The sequence below is a fragment of the Melanostigma gelatinosum genome (assembly GCF_949748355.1).
Source record: "Melanostigma gelatinosum genome assembly, chromosome: 13".
NCBI classification, from domain to species: Eukaryota; Metazoa; Chordata; class Actinopteri; order Perciformes; family Zoarcidae; genus Melanostigma; species Melanostigma gelatinosum.
The window spans coordinates 21,089,915-21,111,574 of record NC_136646.1 but is presented as its reverse complement, the minus strand read 5'-3'; the positions used below and the strand labels follow the sequence as shown (position 1 = coordinate 21,111,574).

The following is a 21,660-nucleotide window of genomic DNA, read 5'->3' as shown; positions in this document are numbered from 1 at the left end:
GTCACCAGTGAACTCTTAGGTAATTTCAGAGCCTAGACAAAACAAAATGATAAGTTTCATCATCTGGTAAAAAGGACAATAAATCGTATTAATCTGACTTCAAGTGCCGTAAACAAAGACCAAAAATAGAATAAAATTGGCACTAACTTCAAGACTTTTCTGTGAGTGAGCATATGTTGTACAGATAAAAACAATTCTCAAGAATAATTTGAGATTATGCACTATGCATCACATTTCGCACACTTGAAGAGGTCACCAGAGCTTTGAGATATGACAATCCTCTTCTCTCCTTCTTCCGTCTGCATATACTCTCAATGTTTATTCTGGGCTTACTTCTTGACTTTTGGGGTTTTCTGTCAAACAAAAACCCAAGAAATGGATTTTCTAATAACTGATAAGCATGATGTAAGTGATCTGTAGACCCTTAAAATCACACCAAGTCTACCTAAGAGTGTCTGGAATTAATACATATGAATACATAAATGTTGTTGAACACATTGTGTGAACAGGTCAATGACTGTTACACATTATATGGTTTATTATGTAAACTATGTTTTTCCCCATTTTTAGTCCATTCTTGGACAAATCATGCAGTGTTGCCACATGACACAAAGATATCATTGAACCCTGCTCCCAGTACATTTCAGTGAATTATACACTCCTGAGCCAATGAAGAAACTGTTGTCTATTGCATAAACATCACACATTTTCTTCAATTCAATGAGCATAATCACCACTGTCATATGAGCCAGGGGTTTTGATCTGCTGATGTTAATATGGCTGACTGAGGCCTGTAAGTCTGAACACTTTCTGTGTCCACGTCTGCTGATACTCGTTGGTCTTGTTTAGTTTATCAAGGGTTATATACACAGCAACGTAAAAAAACAACATAACTCAAAAGCAATGGTAAATAATGTGATTGTCAATGTATATGTTCACAACGTTCATAATAAAGTTACAGGACAGAAACATTGTCTCATGGATGAATGAATCCAAATGCACCCAAAATGAGATTCACATGTGTGGCATGCCATTATTTCCCATCATTGTTGCTGAGATTCCTCCGATTGGCTCTTGGGATTCTGCAGCTAAATCTTTATCATCAATTCATACCTGAACCCCTCCGGCATTACCGAGGCATTTCCACAGCAATTAGCTGTATGACTGCAATATCTATACTATCTCATGCATTTTCAATGTATATATTTTTTAAACGCACCAGTAAGACAATGTTTCATGGTTAGTTGGTTAATACATTAATAAATGCATTTCATGCATTAAATCTGTGCAAATAAATAACAAGAGTCCAACACTTTACATTAAAATCCCTTTACTTTATACTGTAAAAGAGAGGGAATTGAGCCATTCTACTGTGTAATACAGGCTGCTGATCCATTTAATGAAAAGACCATTACAGTACATTCCATCATGGTTTCAGTGAAAGCTCAGATCCACCTGGGGATATTCTCCAGGAGAGAGATTGATGTTGGGAAGCAGAAGGTTTCTGAGGTGCCGACAAGGGGCACCAAGTACACCGTTTTCCTTAGATGAGGTTTTAGGGCACAAGAGGCTCAGGTTCCTGGAAGAGAGCTCCTTTGATAAAACTCACCACTGAACTGTCTGCTATTTAAATAAAGGAAGTATAATGTCATCCCATTTTTATGCTGACAGGGCAGATCATTTGTTTGTTTTTGTAGAACAAGAGGTCATAAGAGTGCCTGCCTTTCATATTGAATATCTGCAGCTCGACTGGAAACAGCAGATCAATACAGTTTTTTCCAGTGGTGGAAGGAGTATTCACACTTTTTACTCAAGTAATACCGCACTGCAAATATTACATTCCAAGTCTTGTTTCTAGATTGTACTGAAGTAAAAGTACAGTATTAACAGCAAAATATACTCTAAATGATTTGACATTTTTACACTGTTCTGGTTTAAACTGGCAATGCATCATGAGTCAATGATGCGATCCCATGTTTTGTACAAAGAAAGACAATAAATACATTCGAATAACAGAAATATTTGTAGTGAGGTAAACGTATAAAGTAGAATAAATTATAAATACTCTGAAAAAACTACCTCACAAACTGTACTTGACTACTTTGTTACTATACCTGCTCTGTTTTTTTTAGTGAATGAAAACAAAATCTGTCAGAGGAGTCTATACCATTAGAAATATGTTTATTCAGCAGAAGTGAACATACTTTCAAACCACTAGCAGTATTCTTGCTACAGGAAACATAATATGTGTCTTTAAGTGTGGTTTCAAATTTTCTAACACCTCCTCCGCAGCTCTTCCACAGCTCCTCCGCAGCTAAACAACATCAGCAGCTCTCCTCGCATATGTGAGTAATATCTGTAGCAAGAAACACCCTATTCCTCTTTCTTTTTTCATTACAATTTGTTCAAATGTGAGGCTGAGCCAAAAATATGCCCCATCAGGCACACAGCAGACAGGTCTCACCACTTGTTTGTAGTTTACAGTAAAAGGCGAGCTGTCTCTTAGCTCAAGTCTCCTCTCTGTCTTGCACCCAAGGGTCTCGTCCCTTCAAGCATGACTGAAAGGCACACTGAAAATCGAAATGATCCAGACATGCTCCTAAAGGCAAAAGTCAGTATTTCCACCGCAGGAGTTTATAGGATTTCAACAACTCTTTAACTGAGCTATGTAAGGACCCTTCAGTGGCCTGATTGATACACTAGGAAGTTGTAGTAATTAATGGCGACGTGTACCCTGGGATATCGGAGGGTTGAAGCTGGGGCAAAGGCAGCAATTAGGAAGTGACGCAGGACCTGTAGGTGCACTCAAGGCCCCCTGAAGCCCCATCAATCAGACACAGATAAAAGGGTTGAGTGCAAGGATGTTTAAGCAAAAGGACATTGTCAGATGGTTCATAAACGGCTTCCTCTTTCTTCAACCAAGCAGAGTTTCTAAGTTAAGACCACAGCGAGGTTTCTGCTCATGCATGGTTGCCTTGGTTTACCACACCAAAGAAATATTCAAAAGAAGACAAGTACAGTTTACACGCATGTGATTTTTTTAAAGGATTTTTACCAAAACAAGACATTTGTGTCTATTGTGTCAGAATTTATGTCACTTTAGTATGTCAACAGAAAAGACATATCAATCCACAATGAAATGTTGTTGACTTAATCTTTTGTTTGTAGCTGTACTGATCACACAATCAACAGCAGTGTAGAGCTGACATCACTGAATCAAAATATGGTGCATATTTGTATTCAATGATTCCTGGCAAAGGGCAAAACACTGTTCTGCTGCTAAATATCACAGCAGAAGGAGACTGTGGTCTTGTTGAGTAGATTTATACTCCCTTGTTTTTGTGATAAGACCAGTGCGATCCTGCAGACAGCCCTCCCTCCCTTTCTCCCTGACTCAACGGTTGTTCCCTCTGAGAGCCACAGGTGTGAGCTGAGACAAGGAAGCTGTTGTCAGAGTAGACTGAGAAAGGTCATGGAGATTTTAGTCCAGGCTCACTCCATAAACCAGGCTGAGTTTTTCGTCTTTTAATGATCGACTAAAACAGCCCTCAAACTGTCATTGACTCTCATTTATGCTTTGAAACTGCTGTATGGTTTAAAAAACGACTATGGGTTTATTCATTTTACTTGGCAGGTTAAAAAAACATACAGTAGACACATGCATGCGTGGTATTCCCAAACCTTTGTGGTTTCTGTTGGCATGTGATCCCGGATGCTTCTCCATGTTTCTGTTGTGCAGATGTCTGAACTGGGTCTCACATGGAACAATCCTCCTGTTTTCCTCCCAGTGAGAACCCAGCCACCTGTTCAGCACACACCACACCTCTGCAGCAAACAAGAAAAGAGACTCATGAATCATTTATTGTCATCAATTAATAATTTATCCCAAACACTGAGGATGCAGATGACTACCAGGCTCTGCCACTCATCGGCTCGTTGAGAATAGATTGCAGTTAAAAGGTACAACTGGAGAGGTTTCTTGGATGCCATTTCAGAGGCTGATATGCAGTATTTGTATTAGAAGCCTAGTAAAAGCTGATCTTTGTGTTTATGTTTATTTTGTTTCAACTATTATAATTCCCCATTCAATTACAAGGTTATTGCCGCACCTTGTGATTGAATTATAGTTATAAATATGTAAATGCAATAAAAAGTGAACACAGTACAGAACAAGAGGTCATCTCAGCAGCTGGTGGTAACATTCAGACGTAAGATATCAACATGACAGGACAAAACAGTGCCATTTTTTTTCTCAATTTATTTCAGTCATGTGTTTGATGTAATATTTTCATGTAAGATAGCAGTGCCAGTCTACCACTGTATTGAAACTATACAGAATATATATATAGAGATTCATGACAGAAGAAATTGAAATATTTCACTGTGTAAATAAAAATTTACATAAACCTTATCAGTATAATAATAGCTTCAATCAAAATATTTTTAACACAGAGGATATCACACCCAGCTGATCAACCCTTTTTCTTCGTGGCATTCTCTGACTCATGGTGTAGTGAGATATTTTCAGTCTGCCTGCATTCTGCTTGTCCATCTGCACACACAGATGAGTCCCTGGCGTCCCTGCTCAGCGTCACTATCGGTGGCTGCTGGAGTTGAAAGTGATCCAGAATGCAACGCTACAGCCAGGCTTTGGCTTCTAAGATTATCGGCCGCAGTAGCAATGAAAGCTGCTCGGCAAAGACCACAGCATCACTGCTGGCAGGCGGTGGAAACAGTCAAAGCAAACAGAAAAGTGGCCTTCACTGGTCCACCAGCCACGACAAAGTCAACAACTCATGCCAGAACTCTTCTACTGAACATGCTCAGCAGCTTTCTGTCTAGAATATCCTGGCCCTATAAATCAATCACGTCTTTATGTCTATGATTGATGTTATTGCAGTATGTCAACTTACCATCAATCCAATGTTGTGCACCGTCAACCTTTTTCTGCAATGCCACAGACACACACACACACACACACACACACACACCTACACCCACTCAGCATGCTGCACTTACTGGCACCTCTGCAAAGATCTGACGAGCTGAAGGAGAGTTTTTTGGGGGGTTTTCTTTGTAATGTTGCTATCTGTGTTTTCTTCTTTCAAGTTAATGAATGAAAGAAAATGCCTTATTATACTAAAAGTAATATTTTATGAGCAAAACAATATACAAAAAATGTGTAATATTTGGAGTATTAAAGTGGAAGTGAGAAAAAGAATATACTCAGTCAGGATATACTTGTTGAGTACACATACAGTCATACATATCATATTTATCATCCACACAACTGTTCTCTCTCTCTGAAACTCTTTAGAGGTTTGGGGAGCTGTAACCTATTTAAAATATCCAATGCACAGTTAATGTAATAACAACAATTTGATTAAAACTCTCTTTAACAACAGCTCACTGGCACTAATGCACACAAGCCTTTCGATAGTTTGTGCCTCTTTGTAATCATAGGATTTGACAAATCAAGTCAGGTATCAGGCTTTTTCCAGATAGGATTATTGTAGACGAGGTGAACAAGTAGTTACAGTCCCCAAAGCACCAAGCCAGCTGCAGGAGGACAGGAGAAAGCTCCCAGTCAAAGCACAAAGGTTTTCCAGACTGAAGACAGGGATGTGTCAGAGCTCATGCTGCAGCTGCAGAGAGCTCAGGAGGATCTGCAGAAGAACGCTGCTGTGCTGAGTGCAGCAGGCAGGAAAACAATGCTGATGAACATCAGAAGTACGAAAATGCCCAGGCTATGAAGAAATGCATTGTGAATCTACTCTGTGTGTAACGGTGCAGCAGAAACTGAGATCAAGTTTGTTGCCAGCAGGAGGAATATTTTGCACACTGGAAATGTAATTCTGTGATGACAGCTACATTTAGTTTAGTAACTTGGGGCTAAACATGCAAATGGACACAAAGCAAAATTAAGAAGTATGTGAAACACATACAAAAATGTGCCCGTTTTTAAACTTTAACCAATGTTTTTCATCTGTCAGCAATACATCTCAACAATTGCAATGACAGATCTATTTTATACATAACCACTAATCTACTCATCCCCCCACTCTGCATTTTCCCAACTATCTATCTGCCTATCCACTCACATCAGTCAATGCATGCATGCATGAGCTTTCAGGTCAGCACAGTGTTTCACAACAGCACAGCAAACTTGTTCTTTCCTGATAAAGTTGGAGTCTGTGGCATGGCACCATGTCACACACTGTTCGTCTTCCAGAAAGCCACATGGAACCACAGTGCCTGGGGCCAATCTGGCGCCATCCACTTCCTGGGCACAGGCAGGCATGAGCACACCAGCTCTATTTATAACCTCTTATATTAGAGCCTAGTGTTTTCAAATGAGGCTGAGAAGATAAGACAGCAGCAGGAAAAGACCAGGGTTAACGGGGGTTGTTTACCTATCCCTACCCATTTGGCTGTCATTTGAAGCGCGCAGAAAACTTTGGGCTGCAGTCACGTTTGAGGATTATGTGGAAAAGACACAAAGATGGACCTTCCTCCTCACAACCTGGATAGACACTCTTAACAGGAAAACTAAAACGCGACATACTCAATCGTGATTGCCAGAAATAGTGCGCGGCCCCTTTAAGAGATTCAAAACAATCGTTACTTCCTGTATGTTAGCGCTAGCACTGTGCCGTCAATCTACTATAAAACACACATAAATGAGAAAGTAAATGGTTTAAAGAATATGTAAAAAGTATGTTGACATTGTAAAACAGTGAGGGGGTCAAATAATGTTTATTTCAATTTTCAAAAGTGTTTCGCTGTAACGTTATGATGGCAGGGAGAAAAAGAAAGATGCCAGCATTGACAGGAGCAGCAACACCTCAACCAGCAAAGGTTTCACCTGCCAAACTGAATAAGAAGTGTGAAAATCCTCAAAGCGCTGAGACGGAGCTGAGCCACGATTTCATCAACAATGACCTGCAGCACAGACTTGAAGAGGATTTTTTCAAACAACCCTGTATCCGGTTGGCTAAAGCATTCCTCGGCAAGGTAATGCTGCCATCTCACCTAAATGAATTCATTTTGTAATGATGATGTCTGAAAGCCATTTGATGCTCTGTAGACATATCTTTGTCCAGAACAATGAAAGTCTTGCCACCTCTGGTTCCTTTGTATTTCCTTCAGCAGCTGTTCAGTCCTCCATTGTTACACTGTAACATTGCATCATAGTTCATAAAACAACTTTACAAATTACAACCGTAGAAACTACAAAATGCATCCAGACCGTTCACCGGTAATGTAGGACTGCAACTAAAGATTATTTTCATCCTCAATGGATTGATTGTTTGGTCAACAGTCCACATTCAAAGATATGCAATTTACTTCCCAGAAGGCTTAAAAAAACAACCATAAAATAATAACATTTGAAAAGCTTGAACCAGGCCAATAATCTTCTGTGGATTGATCGATTAATTGACTGATCATCATAGAACATAATCTGTCTTGTTCCTTGTCCCTGCAGGTGTTGGTCCGCAGGTGTGCAGATGGTACTGAGCTGCGAGGGAGAATAGTGGAAACTGAAGCCTACCTTGGAGGGGAGGACAAAGCGTCACACTCAGCAGGAGGCAAACGCACTGAGAGGACCACAGCCATGTTCATGAAGCCTGGCACAATCTATGTGTATCCGATCTATGGCATCTACCTCTGTATGAACGTGTCTAGTGAAGGTAAAAGCATTGTCAACCAACGGTGATAGACATGCAAACAGATACATTATATAAAAGCTATTTTTGGTTCAATCTGCCCCCTTCCAAGTGTTCTATTATTAATATGACACTATATCAATACAGCAGTGTTTTTTATCATCAGTGGATAAAGGGCAAAAGGAAGGAGACAGAGTGGAGCCTTGCTGACTGATGCATATTGTGTGCTGTATCCCCAGGGGAGGGTGCTGCCGTGCTGCTGCGCTCCCTGGAGCCCCTGCAGGGTCAGCCCGTCATGAGGCAGCTGAGGACAGCCAGACGCAAAGAGGGAGCCCGACAACTCAAGGACAAAGAGCTCTGCAACGGGCCTTCCAAGCTGTGCCAAGCTCTAAATATACCCCGCTGTTTTGATCGCAGAGACCTCGCCTCAGACCCAGACGTGTGGCTGGAGAGGGAGCCCGACACAAATCCAGCCGAACCCCACGATATAGTATCGGCACCACGCATTGGAATTGAATCTCACGGGGAATGGGCCAAGAAGCCCTGGCGGTTTTATCTTCGTGGGCACCACTGTGTTAGCGTAGTGAATAGAGGCAGAAAGACTGGAAATGTAATGAACAATTTAGGTCCCTCAGATGTGCAGTCTGACACAGGACAGCACAAAGTCAAGAGGGCGTAACAGGAATATCCTGGAACTACTCTGCCATCTGTTCCCTCTGTGGACTTCTCCATTTAGGCAGTATAAAAACTGAAGAAAAAAAAAAAGAAAGTCAGGATGGTAGAATAACATTCTTGACTGGTTGAATGTCTAAATTCTAATCTGCATAAATTGTGCAAGATGTTTCTCATTCATTTTGTAAACTGCAACTGATTTTTTACAGTGTATTTATGGTTATACTCAAAACTAACAGATTAGAGTTTAAGTCAGCTAGAGTAAGACTCAATTTATCGGTCTATAAAAATGTTTTATTCTGTAACGTACCTTTTCTCACTCAAGTCTTTTTTGTTTAGGTCTTTCGTCCGTTTTTTAAGAAAGTCATACTCAGTGCTTTCACAGATGTTTGGAAAGCTCTGCTTCTCTCAAAGCAAAATAGCCTCTTGATGTTTAGAATATTTCCTTTCTAGCTGTCTCTCTCTCCCCACCTCTGGGATTCCTGAGGAGAGGCAGATGAAGATCTGGAATGATCATTACAAAGTGTGCCCATCTGTTGTAAATGCAGATGATCTAACACATCTGGGATATGAACTTAACCCCCCCCCCCCCCCCCAACACCAATAGTTCCGATATTCAGAGTAAACGCTTGAGGCACTTCAGGTACTTACAAAATAATTTAATATTGTAAACAAATATTTGGCTCACAAGGGAAACACTTTCTACATTTTGTAAATCGGCACTCATTTTTGCAATCATTGTGTCAGTTCACACTAAAAGAACACTGTTGAACAATAGCACTTAGCTGAGAGCACAGCAGGCTATTAGCTGCTCTCAAACTGACATCTTTTCCAGTTGGTGAGAGCTGATACCGTCTCTGTGCCACTACTCCATGGGTGACTGAAAGATTGAAATAATGGGATCCTCATGGTTTGTCACCACAAGGACACTGCGGAACTTGTCAAACAGCGTCTTGAGCTGCGAGCGTCTCATGTTCTCATTGTACATAATCTCTTCCAGGTGGTGATGTCCCCGGAAATAGTGCAGCAGCCTGGAAGCAGTCAACAGAACAGGCAGAACAATGGGTTGAGAGCTCGACTTTCATTGAATCATTATCTGTGTAAATCGACCATGAGACAGACAAATTATTTTTCAATACAATTTCTTAATATTCTGTGAATGCAAATAAAATAACTTTATTTTTCAAACCAATGCACATATCTTCTCATGTCCTAAGAGACGATGCATAAACAGTGATTTACAACATCATGAATCACTGGATCCTCACTTAGACATATCCCATCTGTTATGGCGCCTTTAGACTGTACGACAACAGCGACCGTGTGAGTTCATTGCGAGTCACACTGTGCGAGATGGGTTGAATAAAATCTTTGTGGCGATCAGTTTTTGTCAGACAGCCCAAAATCGCACAGTGTAGAGGGGCCTTTAACCCGACCGTCTAAAAATAGAGCGAAATGGAGAGCTGCGAAACATTGAACATACTAATAAGACACAGAATATGCACTAGACTTCTGGCTTAATTACCTGGCAAACATCCGCAGATCCTCTGGATTTTGTGCAGCAGGGATGTTAAGAATAACCTGCCTCTCGTGCTCCGACAGGCTGGCAAGCAGCGTCTCTGTCATCCTCTTGTTAAGCGGAGAGTCCCCACCAGGCAGTAGCTCTGCACTGGAGTTGTCCATACTGGGACTAGTGAGGGTCATGTCATCACTGCTGGCTATACACAGGAAGCAGACAGATGATCATAGATTATTTATTGCCATGTTATACCTCTAAGACAGGGATTCCCAAAGTGGGGTGCGCGAGCTGCCTCTAGGGGGTGCGCGAGAGGAAAAGTGTAATGGCGGTCTGATGGTGTAATAATATTAAATATTAAAAAAAATGTAATTTTAATTTAAAAACTGTCAGGTGGGACATCTGAAGCTATCAGTCGTAAAAGAGGAGAGGGACAGAGAGAGAGAGAGGAATCGGAGGCGAGGGGAACGGAGAGGTGCAGCACAGACAAATCGGGAGCACATCGGCCCATCGCGGAGTCAAGGTGAAGAAAGAGGAAACGAGGGTGAGCATCAGACTGGAAAAAAAAGAGGAAATATGATGAAAAGTATGTGTGTCTGGGCTTCACTTGGATTGGCAACGCAGATTGCCCAAAGCCACAGTGCGTGGTGTGCAGCGAGGTTCTGGCTAACAGTCTGAAGCTCTTATTTACGTCGCCACCTGAACACCAAGCATGCCAGTGCAAGTCAAAAGCCCCTTACATTGTTTATATCGAAATTGGAGGAGTTACAAAACAGCCAAAAACAACTGGAGTCTCATTCATGTGTTGGGTCTATAAATAACGCACTACGGGCTTCATATCTGGTTACAGAATAGCGAGAAAGGGGCTACCGCACACAATCGCCGAAGACGTGAGCTTGCCAGCTGCCAGAGAGATGGTGGAATGTATGATTGGGGACAAAGAAGCAAAAAAGTTGGACATGATCCCGGTGTCCAACAACACTGTGTCGCGCCGCATCGATGCTTTGTCCGAAGACATCCTGGCTGCATTAGTCGGTCATGAATTGTAAATTAAATGTGATAATCTGCCTCTGAGCCTGTGCGTGTGTGCTCGCATCCGTATTGCTCTTTAAAAGTGACGCCTTGTGACACTGAAAGTTATTGAAACTTTGTTGCAGTGTTTCAGGGCGTTTTCACAGCTTCAGTTCGTTTGCTTTGTTGCAGTTGCTCCTTTGTTCGGTTTGTGTTCACACTGCAACATTTAACAGCGGACTAAATCTTGTAAACAAATGCACGCGCGAGCAAACTGTTCTCTCATTGGTCCGATTCTTATGCGGCTATGAAGGCTTAAAAGGCTCTGTTGCTTCTTTTTTTTTTTTTTTATTAAGGGGGGGGGGTGCGCGAACCCGGTCGGGATGTAGAAGGGGGTGCGCGGCCTAAAAAGTTTGGGAACCGCTGCTCTAAGAGATGGGCAGAGGAGAGAGACAAGCGAGGACATACTTGGGGAGCCAAAGCTGAGAGCGCTAGGGGTGCTGAGACTGCGGCCTCCTACTCGGGCAGCCAGCGGAGGGTCTTCATCCCTCAACCCGGGCTCATCCTCGCTGGGCGGTACCAGCAGGCAGACGTATGTGTGCAGCTGGATCAGCAGGCGGTGCTGGAGCATCCACACCACCATGTGGATCAGCTGGGCCTGGTCAGGAGCATAGCAGCAAACTGCATCACAGCTGAATAACATGATAAACCCCCAATAAACATGACAGCACATCATGACCCTAGCCAGGTCAAATGTTTTAAATGAGCCACAGGTAACACACAAGCTCAAAATAGAGCCAAAAGAAAGAGCCCTCTGATCTTGTTCTCATGAAAAATGGAAGCTGCAGACGCTGGAGCTGATGTCCCTTTGCCATTTATAATTCATCGCCGACGCTCAAGCAGCGATGCCAAAACAGGTTGGGTCGGCGGAGGACACCACATGGTTCTGCTTTGACAATCCAGGATCAAAATTTACAGGAATAGCCATGTACATTTTCAAGAAAATTCCCTTTGTTCACGTTTAGAGGAAGACTTTTTTTTATTCTGGGAAAGACAACACTGAATATTAATCAGATTATTTCACCAACAAAGGTGAAAAACATAATAAAATAAAGTGGACTTACATTGAAAACCAGGAGGCTTGTCTCACTTTTCACGGTGATTCACAATATGTTTATTTTATGTATATAGTTGTTGCGTAAAAAGTTTAGGACTTGATACTAATTACTTGCTGGCTTCCACGTGTAGTGTGTTTGAGCCAGTGTGGAGGGGTGAGGTTATTTGCTGTGTATTTGTACTTGTCCAACTGTCCTACCTCCTGTGCAGGAGCTTCCAGGGGGCTTCTGAACTCGGCCAGTGAGACAGGCAGTGAGAACTTGGCTAGCATGGAGGGCAGATCGTGTCCAGGAAACTGCTGGGCAAACTGTTCAGCCAATGGTGAGTATCTATCCAGGGAGAGATGGGAGACATCATTCGACAACAGCTTTTTAAAATCAATTGTCTACAAGGTTGTAAAGAGAAGTGCTGCCAATGGCTCAATCCAGTTCTTTCATAACTAAATCTGAGGTATTTAACAAGTCTGAATTTAATGACAATAAAGATTTCACAGCAACATTATGGTCCATCAGCTCTACAGTAATCAGTCCATCACATCATGAACACTCACAGGCAGATGTTGGCATGAGGAGACAGCATGTAGACGTTGTTCTCACACAGCGGGTAGATGATGATCGCTTTGCCCCAATAAACCAAGTGAGCAGCAATTTGAAAGATCTGAGAGGGAAAATAATTTACGAACGATACAAATGATGTGAAATAAAACTATCCAAACAACAAAATGATTTGCAATTGAAAACCAACTGTAGAAGAAAGAGCTCCTTGTACTGGTGCCCTAACATTGTCTTTTTGAAAGTACACAGATTGTCCACTAGATGGCAGTAAGACACCATCAACACCTTTTTGAAAATATTACAAAACACCATACGAATACAACCTCTTTATTTGTGAATTAGCTTAATGATTGTGTGCAGTTATAAATAAATGTTCCTAATTACGAAAACATGCTTCAAATTTGAAGATAAATGTCTTTCGAGACCAGAGAATGACATCTGTGGTTGTAAAGTGCAGTGGTGATGTTGTCCACCTGAAGTAAGGCCAGGTCAGCATCCTGTGCGAGCTGCTGCAGGTTTTTTACTGCTGAGCAGGTTTTGATGAGGCGCACCATTGCAGGCGAGCAGTCCAGAGGAAGCTGGCTCAGCAGTGCCTTCTCACTTTCCAGCAGCAGCAGGGCATGATAGGGTCTGAAGGATCAAAACACAGATCATGCAGCCTCTGAATCAACAGACCTCCTCTTCAGAGGTCAAGACGGTCCAGAGGGGATCAGCTTTAGTGCCGGTCTGTACATCAGAACAGTCTGTCCATGTACAGAACAACTGACCACTCTGGTTCATTTCAAATAAAATCATCGTTCTGCAGTGCTGTAACAATTCCATGGCTTGAATGCAGTTTGCACTAATTTCAGCTTTGCAGCTTCAAAAGACAGAACTAAAGAGAGCAGTAGACGTTGGGCACACCTCTGATGTATGTATGCTGAAGTAACAACAGGTGGCAGTATGGTCCACACAAAAGCTTTCATGGTTTCTTCAGATGGTTTGAATAGTAAGTCAGTACTGAAGCTCCTACTTTACACAGCCCTTCGTCAGCTGTTAAAGACACAACACTCCTTTGACATAACAAACTGATGGGGGGCTACAGTCTCTGTTTTCGAGGGTCTGCGACTTCTTGACCTTCTTGTTAAGTAAGTCGACCCGTGGGTCAACAGTGCATCCAACACAGATTAAAGAGGACTGTAACAATCCTGTGTCATGAGTTTATCACTCCTTATTGTTCTTTGTCTTCAATCAGGCAGTCTTGCAGCCAAGTCATATTAACAAATGAGCACTCAGCTGCTTTCAGGTAAAGAATGATGTAGATAATAAATGAAATACATTAAAATGAGAGTAAAAAAGGAGACAGTCACGTTTTATCTTCCATCTCCAAGAGATGTTGCATTTTTGCACAAAAAAGAAGTAAACTGTTGGCAATTAGTTAATGGTATAAATGTCTTATATAGTAAATTAAAAGGTGGCCATTTCTATGTAATATCTAAATATCATTTTAAATACTGCATAAGAAAAGGCTCAATCTGCAATAAAACGTCCTACATAACGCTTTGAAAAGGGGGACATTGGGTGGAGTATCTGTGGTTTGTCATGATATGCCATATTCAGTTTCACCTTCCACAACTGCTGAGTGAGGTGCAGTCAAGTGTTATTTTCAACCCACATAGAACACTGTAGATGCTTTTTATTCTGTACATAAAAAGTAAGAACAAACCTTATTGCCTTGAGGCTGCGCTCTAATGCCTCAGGGGGGATATAGGTTCCACCAATCCTGTGGATCTTGTGTGGTAGACAGAAGCTCACCTCGAGCCAGTTGTTAATATGTAGTCGCACCACGCCAGTTGTACAAAGGCTGCAAAAACACGAATGTTAAAATCAGCTGTGTGGACAATGTGCATCCTGCATGGTAAGAAAGAGGGAGAAAGAACAAAACTAAAACAGCAATGTATTACATTCAATCACACACCTGTCATAAGCCTCCTTCAGGTCCCTGGCTAGTTTACATTTGGGAAGAATTTGTCTAAATGGGGACTGGGGGCTTCCATCGGCTTGAATCAGGAAAAACACAACACAACATTTGTATACTGATTAGTTACATTGTGCAATAATAAATATGTCATTATGTATTATGTCACTTGTGCGGTGTAACAATTGTGTATCTTACTCTCAGTCGTGGTGGTAATCTCATCCTGGACGGCCAGCATCAGTTTGGCCTCTCTGGTCAGGTACTGGCAGCGCCGCTCTTCGTGCTGCAGGGCTATGGCGATGCGGCGTGACAAGTTGTGCATGCAGCTGATGACGGACGGGTCAGCATTCGCCTGGAGAGGCCAAAGATGAGAGGGAGACACTTTAAAAACACTGTCATTTTGACAGAAACATGTTCGTAGTATGTATACGACAATTTGGAGTTCACATTCATGTCAAACATTAGCAGCCTGTTAACCATCTAACATGTAGAATACGTTTAATATGTAAATGACTTTTGAGCTCCCTTGTGTGAGGTAAAGATCTCGAGAGGTTTTACCTCATCTCTGTGGTTTAGTGGTGTTGTATTGCATCAAACTGAGAGGTCTTTCGAATATTGTGTTCTCTCAGTTATGTAAACGGAGATGGACAAATTATATAAAACGAACAGCTTCTCTTGGCATTGTTAAGTGGATCAGCTGCCATCATTTTCCTGCAGAGTAGATTTAAAAACAAAAAACAAAGCTAATGTGTATAAATTAACATGTAGAATAATATAACGTAATTTATTGGCATACGAATTTGAATGGTTCAATTTTGTGCAATTAAACCTGTTGAAACAACCCAATGTTTTGTAATGTTAACATGTGTACACAACAGCCAAAAGGCTCAATTTAATACAATATAAAATCTGAATTCTTCAGATAAAGTCATTTCATACCCTGAGTGCAAACACCATACTAAACAAGATCATCGTAGGCATTTCTCTCTTCGGTGAAGGATCCGTTTTAGAAACCTGCCCAGATAGAAAAACATCAACAAGATGCATAAAACATGTTCACCAAAACCTTTAAAATGTACAGCATGTTGATTTATATATGATCTATCAATACTTAATTTAAAAGCAGTTGAATTCACAAATATAACACAATAGAAGCTGCACCAGCGCAATGTTCAACATAAATAATGAATAACATAATAAATAAATAACTGAACCTGGAATTCAGTTTTTGTTGAGACTGTGACAGAGACGTATTAATTAGGCTCTCTGGTATTTTATAAGTCACCAACAAAGTGTTGAATTAGTTGCTTTTATTTACACAGATTAACCTTTAGTTATAACACAACATGTTATTGGGTTGCATTGCTGGGCGATATGGAGGAAATCCAGTATCACCATTTTAGACCAAATACCACAATACTGATATTGCAACGATATAGTGGGGTTGACCATTGGTGCTTTCACAACATTTTTGATCAATAATCACCAGTAATGTGGATAAAATAACTGAGAGAGAATAGAACAGCTGGAACAGTCTGGTAAGTTCAGAAAATGACATAAATTGACTGTATCACAGCTTTAAAAACCAGGAAAAGACAACACTTCTGCCATATTGCGATGTTATCTAAGACGATATCTAGTATCTCATATCACGGTATCAATATAACATCGATATATTGCCCAGCCTTATCTATATCCCTTTTAAATACCTTCATCTTGGCACCATGGGCAGTGAATCATCACACAGACAAACTGTCAGTAGGGGGCACTGCTGAGCTTTAGACGACACTTCACTAAGTTCAAAGCTCACATAAGTTTAGAGGGGCATGGTGAAACAGGGAAATGGACTTAAGGACTCATCGAAGCCAGATGGCAGGAAACATCAATATTACAATAAATATATTCATAGAACCCCAGATGGCACTTTTAAATTGACATCATAAATCACAGGTGTTGAATACAGTTTATAATAACAGCTGCAATACAAATAGCCGTAGCTACTAATGGAAACTGGAAGTAGTGATTCTACAGACAACATATCACATGTTTTGTTGTGCTCCTAAACTGTGTATTCACAACCACTTTATCTTCCATATATTTATTTGACGTTAACTCGCCGGAACATCTTGTTTTATACTTGAACTTTGTGCCTTTACATGTTTTCAGTGGGACCCATTTTGTTCCTAACCTGAATGATGGGAGGATGCTGAAGGAGAGTGGGATGACCCACAAATCGAACATTGTCTATCTTCAGTTCAAACTTTTTCCCACACATATCAGATTTGGTGGCCAGAATGGTGGCGAGGATGATGTCAGAGAACCTTAAAGAAGGAGAAACATCCTGAATAAGAAACATGAGCAGGGTCTGATGGGAGGTTACAGCACAGCAGCAGCTGCGAGAACGTTTAAATGAGCTGTTTGTTTACATTTTTCACATTCCTGTCTATAAGAGGGGTTGCGTTAATCAGATGCATCTGCCTGTAATGTAATTCAACAATGACAGCATACATAAAAAAGCTTGTGTGGCTACTGGAGAAGAGGAAAGAGGAAGAGGCCTCCTTGCAGAAACAGTGAAGTCACTGTATGAATGAAGAATGTGAAAGACACATGCTGGTTGACTTCAGTAACTCATGCTGCAATCAAAGGGATACAAATCAAAGCGTTAACTTTCAGAAACAAATTAAACACACTGTAGACTTACCTCACAGCACAATTTGAAAAGAATATGATGTATTTGCTTTATTGTGGTTTGCATTTGATTAATATTTTGTTTTGTAATGCTGAGTCTACATGCTTGAGGTAATATAATCAATGTGAATTAATTATGAATTATAGTTTAACTGTTCGAAAGCAAAACTGCAGTCCCGAATTGACCAAAGCACCGATTCACTGGATTTGCTAATGATAAAGGATTTGACTGAGATTGGGGTTGGGGATCCATAAAGGACACAAAATAGGAAAGAAGGGGATTAAAAAAAAGACAGGGGTGATCTAAGCGAAGGAAAGGTGGTTTAGAATGATTTGGTCTTACCCTGCTACTAACTGTTCATCAGTTAGTGGAGATTGTTCTCTGAAATGGGAATTGGGCCATAAAAAAGAAGAAAAAAGCAAACAAAAGGGAAAATGCAACACACAGTTGGCCTGAATGCATAAAATGGACATCAACACAACCCCAACAAACATGTGATACTGTGGTGTGAGAATGCTGGTCTGCAGGTTGATTCAAGCTAATTACCAGTTTAGCCTGACTGAGTTTTAATGCTTATTTATGTTGGAATATGTCAGCTAATATAGATATGGGATCTTAAAAGCCAGCATCATAAAGGCAACTAAAAATGTAACATTACTAAAAAAAATATACTGTGAAACTAATTTATGCAGTAGAAACTTAAATACTGCAAACCACTTTCTACTGGTCTGTATAAAGCTGTTAGTCCGAGGCCTCGACATGTATATCGTATACTTAACCCTGGCTCGAGGTTTCAGCTAGAATTTATTTTTAAATCATTTATATATGATATAAATATTCTAACCCTTCTCAGTTCTATATTTCAGTGTAACCTCTCTAAAAGGTCCTTTTAAACTTGTAGTGAAGTCTGTTTGTAGTGGAGACAGAAGCAAAAAAAAAGTGAGCAAAACAAATGTTCCTAGTGCCAGTTATGCCGAGTGAGCTGAATTGATAACAATACTTGAAATGATCTGCTCCCTACAGTCCTGTGACCAAAGTCAGCCAACCAATGACCAGCATTACCATCCATAAAGTGGAAGCAGGATGAAAACTAAATACTGGGACTTAAAGGTTCTTCGTCTGATATTTTCATATTGTTTTCCAGAAACAGATATCAACATCTTTGAGCGTCCAAACAGGGAGGAGTTTAAATTCTGATCATATTTCATAAAACTTCTGCCTGAGTTAGTAGATAAATATCACAATATTTTTGATGAAATACTCTGGTATCGATGTTGTGTCAATATTCCAGGTGCTTTCAGAAGATATTTACACAATGAGATTCTTGATAATCATCAGTAATGTGGATATAACGACTAAGTTACATATACCGGTAATATATTACGATATTATCCAAGACAATATCTCGTCTCATAACACGATATTGATTGTAATATTGATATATTGTCCAGCACTGCCGTTCATTATGAATAGCCCAGAGGAAAAACTCACTTCATCTGCATTCGTATTTCTTTGCATCTGTAACTCACAGAGATAGTGTTCAACACATTGCAAGAAATATTTTTTCGGTCTATTTGTGCTTTGTTAGAGTTTTTAAATATGAAATGTTTGTTATACTCATTCCCATGTGGCTCACCACCAGCACAGTTTATACCATTTAAACAACAAACACATTTTGGTTCAATGTACTTTAAAGACTTCACACATGGTGTAGTGATGGTGGACTGAACTCAACATTACTCAATTTCATTTGTGTCACATCTACTGCGCCCATGTACACCAGTTTCCCTCTTTCTTCTTGTACTCAGTGGATCTATAAGTCATCTTATTTTATTTTTATGTCACAGCTTTTGTAAAACCATGAAGTTATGCAGCACTGTCATCATCTTACTTTTGTATCTATGACCACTTCCTGTTTGTGATCTTACTATGTTCTATGATTGAGAGCTTCTTGTCTCAACATGCATGTTTAACTTAATAAAATCTGATGTGGTTTATCAATAAATTCTATGACCTTGTTTACGCAAGTAGATGTTTATAAGCTTGTTTTCTATTACCAGTTCAGATAAGCTAGCATATTCAAACAGCAACCGACGCGATGACATTTAAAGTGACATTTAGACACATGGTGAGGTTACAGCTTTAGGTTTTGAAGTACAACCCGTACAGCCTTTTTTATAATTATTAACATTGTTAAATAAAGCTCAACCACATGAGTTAAATTAAACATGGTCCAGCTCCTTATTCATCTTGAAAAATAGATGAGGTTTTAAAAAAATTAAATGAGATCCAATGCAAAAGACAAACCTTATGAGAGTAAGTGGCTCATGTGGATCTTAGAATGGGCCGTGTCCACCAACAGTCAATTTCCCTCAAATTAATTTAGATTATATATTAAATAAAGAGACAAAAAATACCTTGAATCACCATCCTGATCTTCAAGACTATCCCCGGCTGTGTTCAGAGCATATGGACTTCGTTGTTTTGCTTGTGGACAGAAATAACAGTATTAGTTTGATTATTGATTATTGATTATTGGCATGCAATTCTTAACCTTTTTCTTTATGGCATCCAAGTTTCTCTATGTTGCCAAAGAACAACTAACTTATATGTAGGATGTATTAAGGCAGATATGCTGGTAGTTTGTCTTCAGCTAATTGATAACTCGTTTGTAGGATGTGGACAAAATAACAAGCACACAAAATAGGACACAACATTTGAAGCAACGAGCCAAATCACAGCTAACAGTCAGCACAAACAACCACAACATATGCAAAACAACAGTAAGCCTGTCTTTTCAGGAAGGGGAACAGTGGACCCAAGTGGGCCTTGTCAACACAGACTGAAAGAAACGTGTTTGCTTTTAACCTAAAACTGTCGCCCTTCAGATTACAGTCACAACCTGATTATTGCCAGCTTTAGAGAGGAAACATATTGCTGGGCTGTTGTATTATACTGGGGAGTGATTGAAACTGTTGCCCTGTCTCTGTAAATGAGTAATTCTGTGAAAGTGAGATCTTGAAGGCACTGAGTTTATTCCCCGAATAATGAGTAACTAACGTTACATTTAGCGTTTAGGGGTTGAACTGTGATTCTCTGGCTAGTCCTTACTTAGCTAACAGCTAAACTACGCCTAACGTTACCTGTAAGAGATGACGGGCATTCAGCAAGTCTTTGGAAAGGGTATCGAAAGAGCAGTTTGTTCCCTCGGCTGCCAGAGCTAACCAGTATGACGCTAATAGGGCTGGTTTTATCGCCGGTTTTGTACATGCTGTTCTGGGACTGAGTGTACATGGACCTTCGCTCATCTGCTAAGCCGGCTAATGGGTTGAACATCGTGTTAGCATTCTAGCTAACTTCACGTTAGCTGCGACACAATAAAGTCGGTCGTCAGCTAACCTACGACCAGTGACCGTTAGCTTGTAGCAGGCGTGTTAATATATGCCAGACACAAACACCGATCGTTTACAGTCTAATTAGAAATAACTTGAAAGCCTGACTGAAGTCCTACCGCACATCCACAACGCACTGCTGCGATTGTTTTGTGTCACCTTGAAAAGTGTTCGGCTAAAACAGACTGCTTTAGGATCCCCCCCCTCATTCAACAATGGCCAGTGCTTTCCTCCGTCCATCTTGTGGTCGTAATAACTTTGTGTTTAATGATGCAATATCATATACAACATTACTACAATAATAAAAAGCAAGTGTTGCCTACTTAAAGGAAACACGGTCCCAAAAAACGCTATGCAGGCTACAAATAGGCCTAAAGCAAAATATCGTGTCAAAACATGCAGTGTTATGATTTAAATATATGATTATATCTGACAATAGATCCCAGATTGTTATTGTTGTGTTCAAGCTGTTTGCCATCCGTGTATTTGGCAGTTTGGCCATAAAAAAGACCCTTCATGATCATTAAGGTTTCTGATAAATATTTTCCCTGTTGCATCATATCCGCTAGATGGCGCTGTTGGCTGATTTTAGGAGACTCTATGCTGCGTCTGCAAATATAAGAATGTCTGTCTGTCTGTCCTTCGCATATCTCGACAAGCATTCATCCGATCTTCTTCATGCTTGGCGACTGTTCTGCTGCGACCCAAGTTAGTGCCGTACCCTTGTCGAGTGTGAAATTGTTTGAATGATCTGCAAGCAGCAATAGGCCAAGCATTCGGCCCGGTTTGAGCATGCATGTTTTCTGGCACTGCTAGAGCTGTATGTTTTAAAGATGTATTCTTTTGGAAAACTAGTCTATTTTATTCCAGAAATAACGAATCCAGACATATCAGAACTACCCCATAACATCATAACGCAGGAGTCACTATTTTCAACATCCTGGATTCTTTTTTTACTACAAATCTCAATTGTATGGACTGTGATTCTACAAACGACCAGATTATGAGGGATCAGTGTGTCTCATAGCAGTTTATTTGTTTCCTGTTTCAGACCCTCAGGACTGTTTGCCCACAAAGGGCAGATGT

The 21,660-nt window shown here is 40.5% G+C and overlaps 2 protein-coding genes across 3 annotated transcripts; one reads left to right on the top strand and one right to left on the bottom strand.

Annotated features, from left to right (window-relative positions):
- Positions 1 to 6,654: 6,654 nt before the first annotated feature.
- On the top strand, positions 6,655 to 8,611 carry mpg (N-methylpurine DNA glycosylase). Its single transcript, XM_079281884.1, has 3 exons — positions 6,655 to 7,014; positions 7,487 to 7,691; positions 7,907 to 8,611. Exons 1-3 carry the CDS (start codon positions 6,793 to 6,795, stop codon positions 8,344 to 8,346), a joined length of 867 nt encoding a protein of 288 aa, XP_079138010.1. The 5' UTR covers positions 6,655 to 6,792; the 3' UTR covers positions 8,347 to 8,611.
- A 391-nt stretch (positions 8,612 to 9,002) lies between these two features.
- On the bottom strand, positions 9,003 to 20,705 carry nprl3 (NPR3-like, GATOR1 complex subunit). 2 transcript variants are annotated; one of them, XM_079282555.1, is made up of 14 exons: positions 20,326 to 20,705; positions 19,600 to 19,669; positions 17,525 to 17,563; positions 16,682 to 16,814; positions 15,433 to 15,507; positions 14,692 to 14,845; positions 14,494 to 14,575; positions 14,242 to 14,379; positions 13,010 to 13,166; positions 12,533 to 12,639; positions 12,182 to 12,311; positions 11,335 to 11,524; positions 9,865 to 10,057; positions 9,003 to 9,370 (listed from the first exon to the last, which is right to left on the bottom strand). In XM_079282555.1, exons 1-14 carry the CDS (start codon positions 20,516 to 20,518, stop codon positions 9,205 to 9,207), a joined length of 1,827 nt encoding a protein of 608 aa, XP_079138681.1. In that variant the 5' UTR covers positions 20,519 to 20,705; the 3' UTR covers positions 9,003 to 9,204. The 2 variants fall into 2 exon arrangements, with proteins under 2 accessions (XP_079138681.1, XP_079138682.1); XM_079282556.1 differs by lacking the exon at positions 17,525 to 17,563.
- Positions 20,706 to 21,660: the final 955 nt, after the last annotated feature.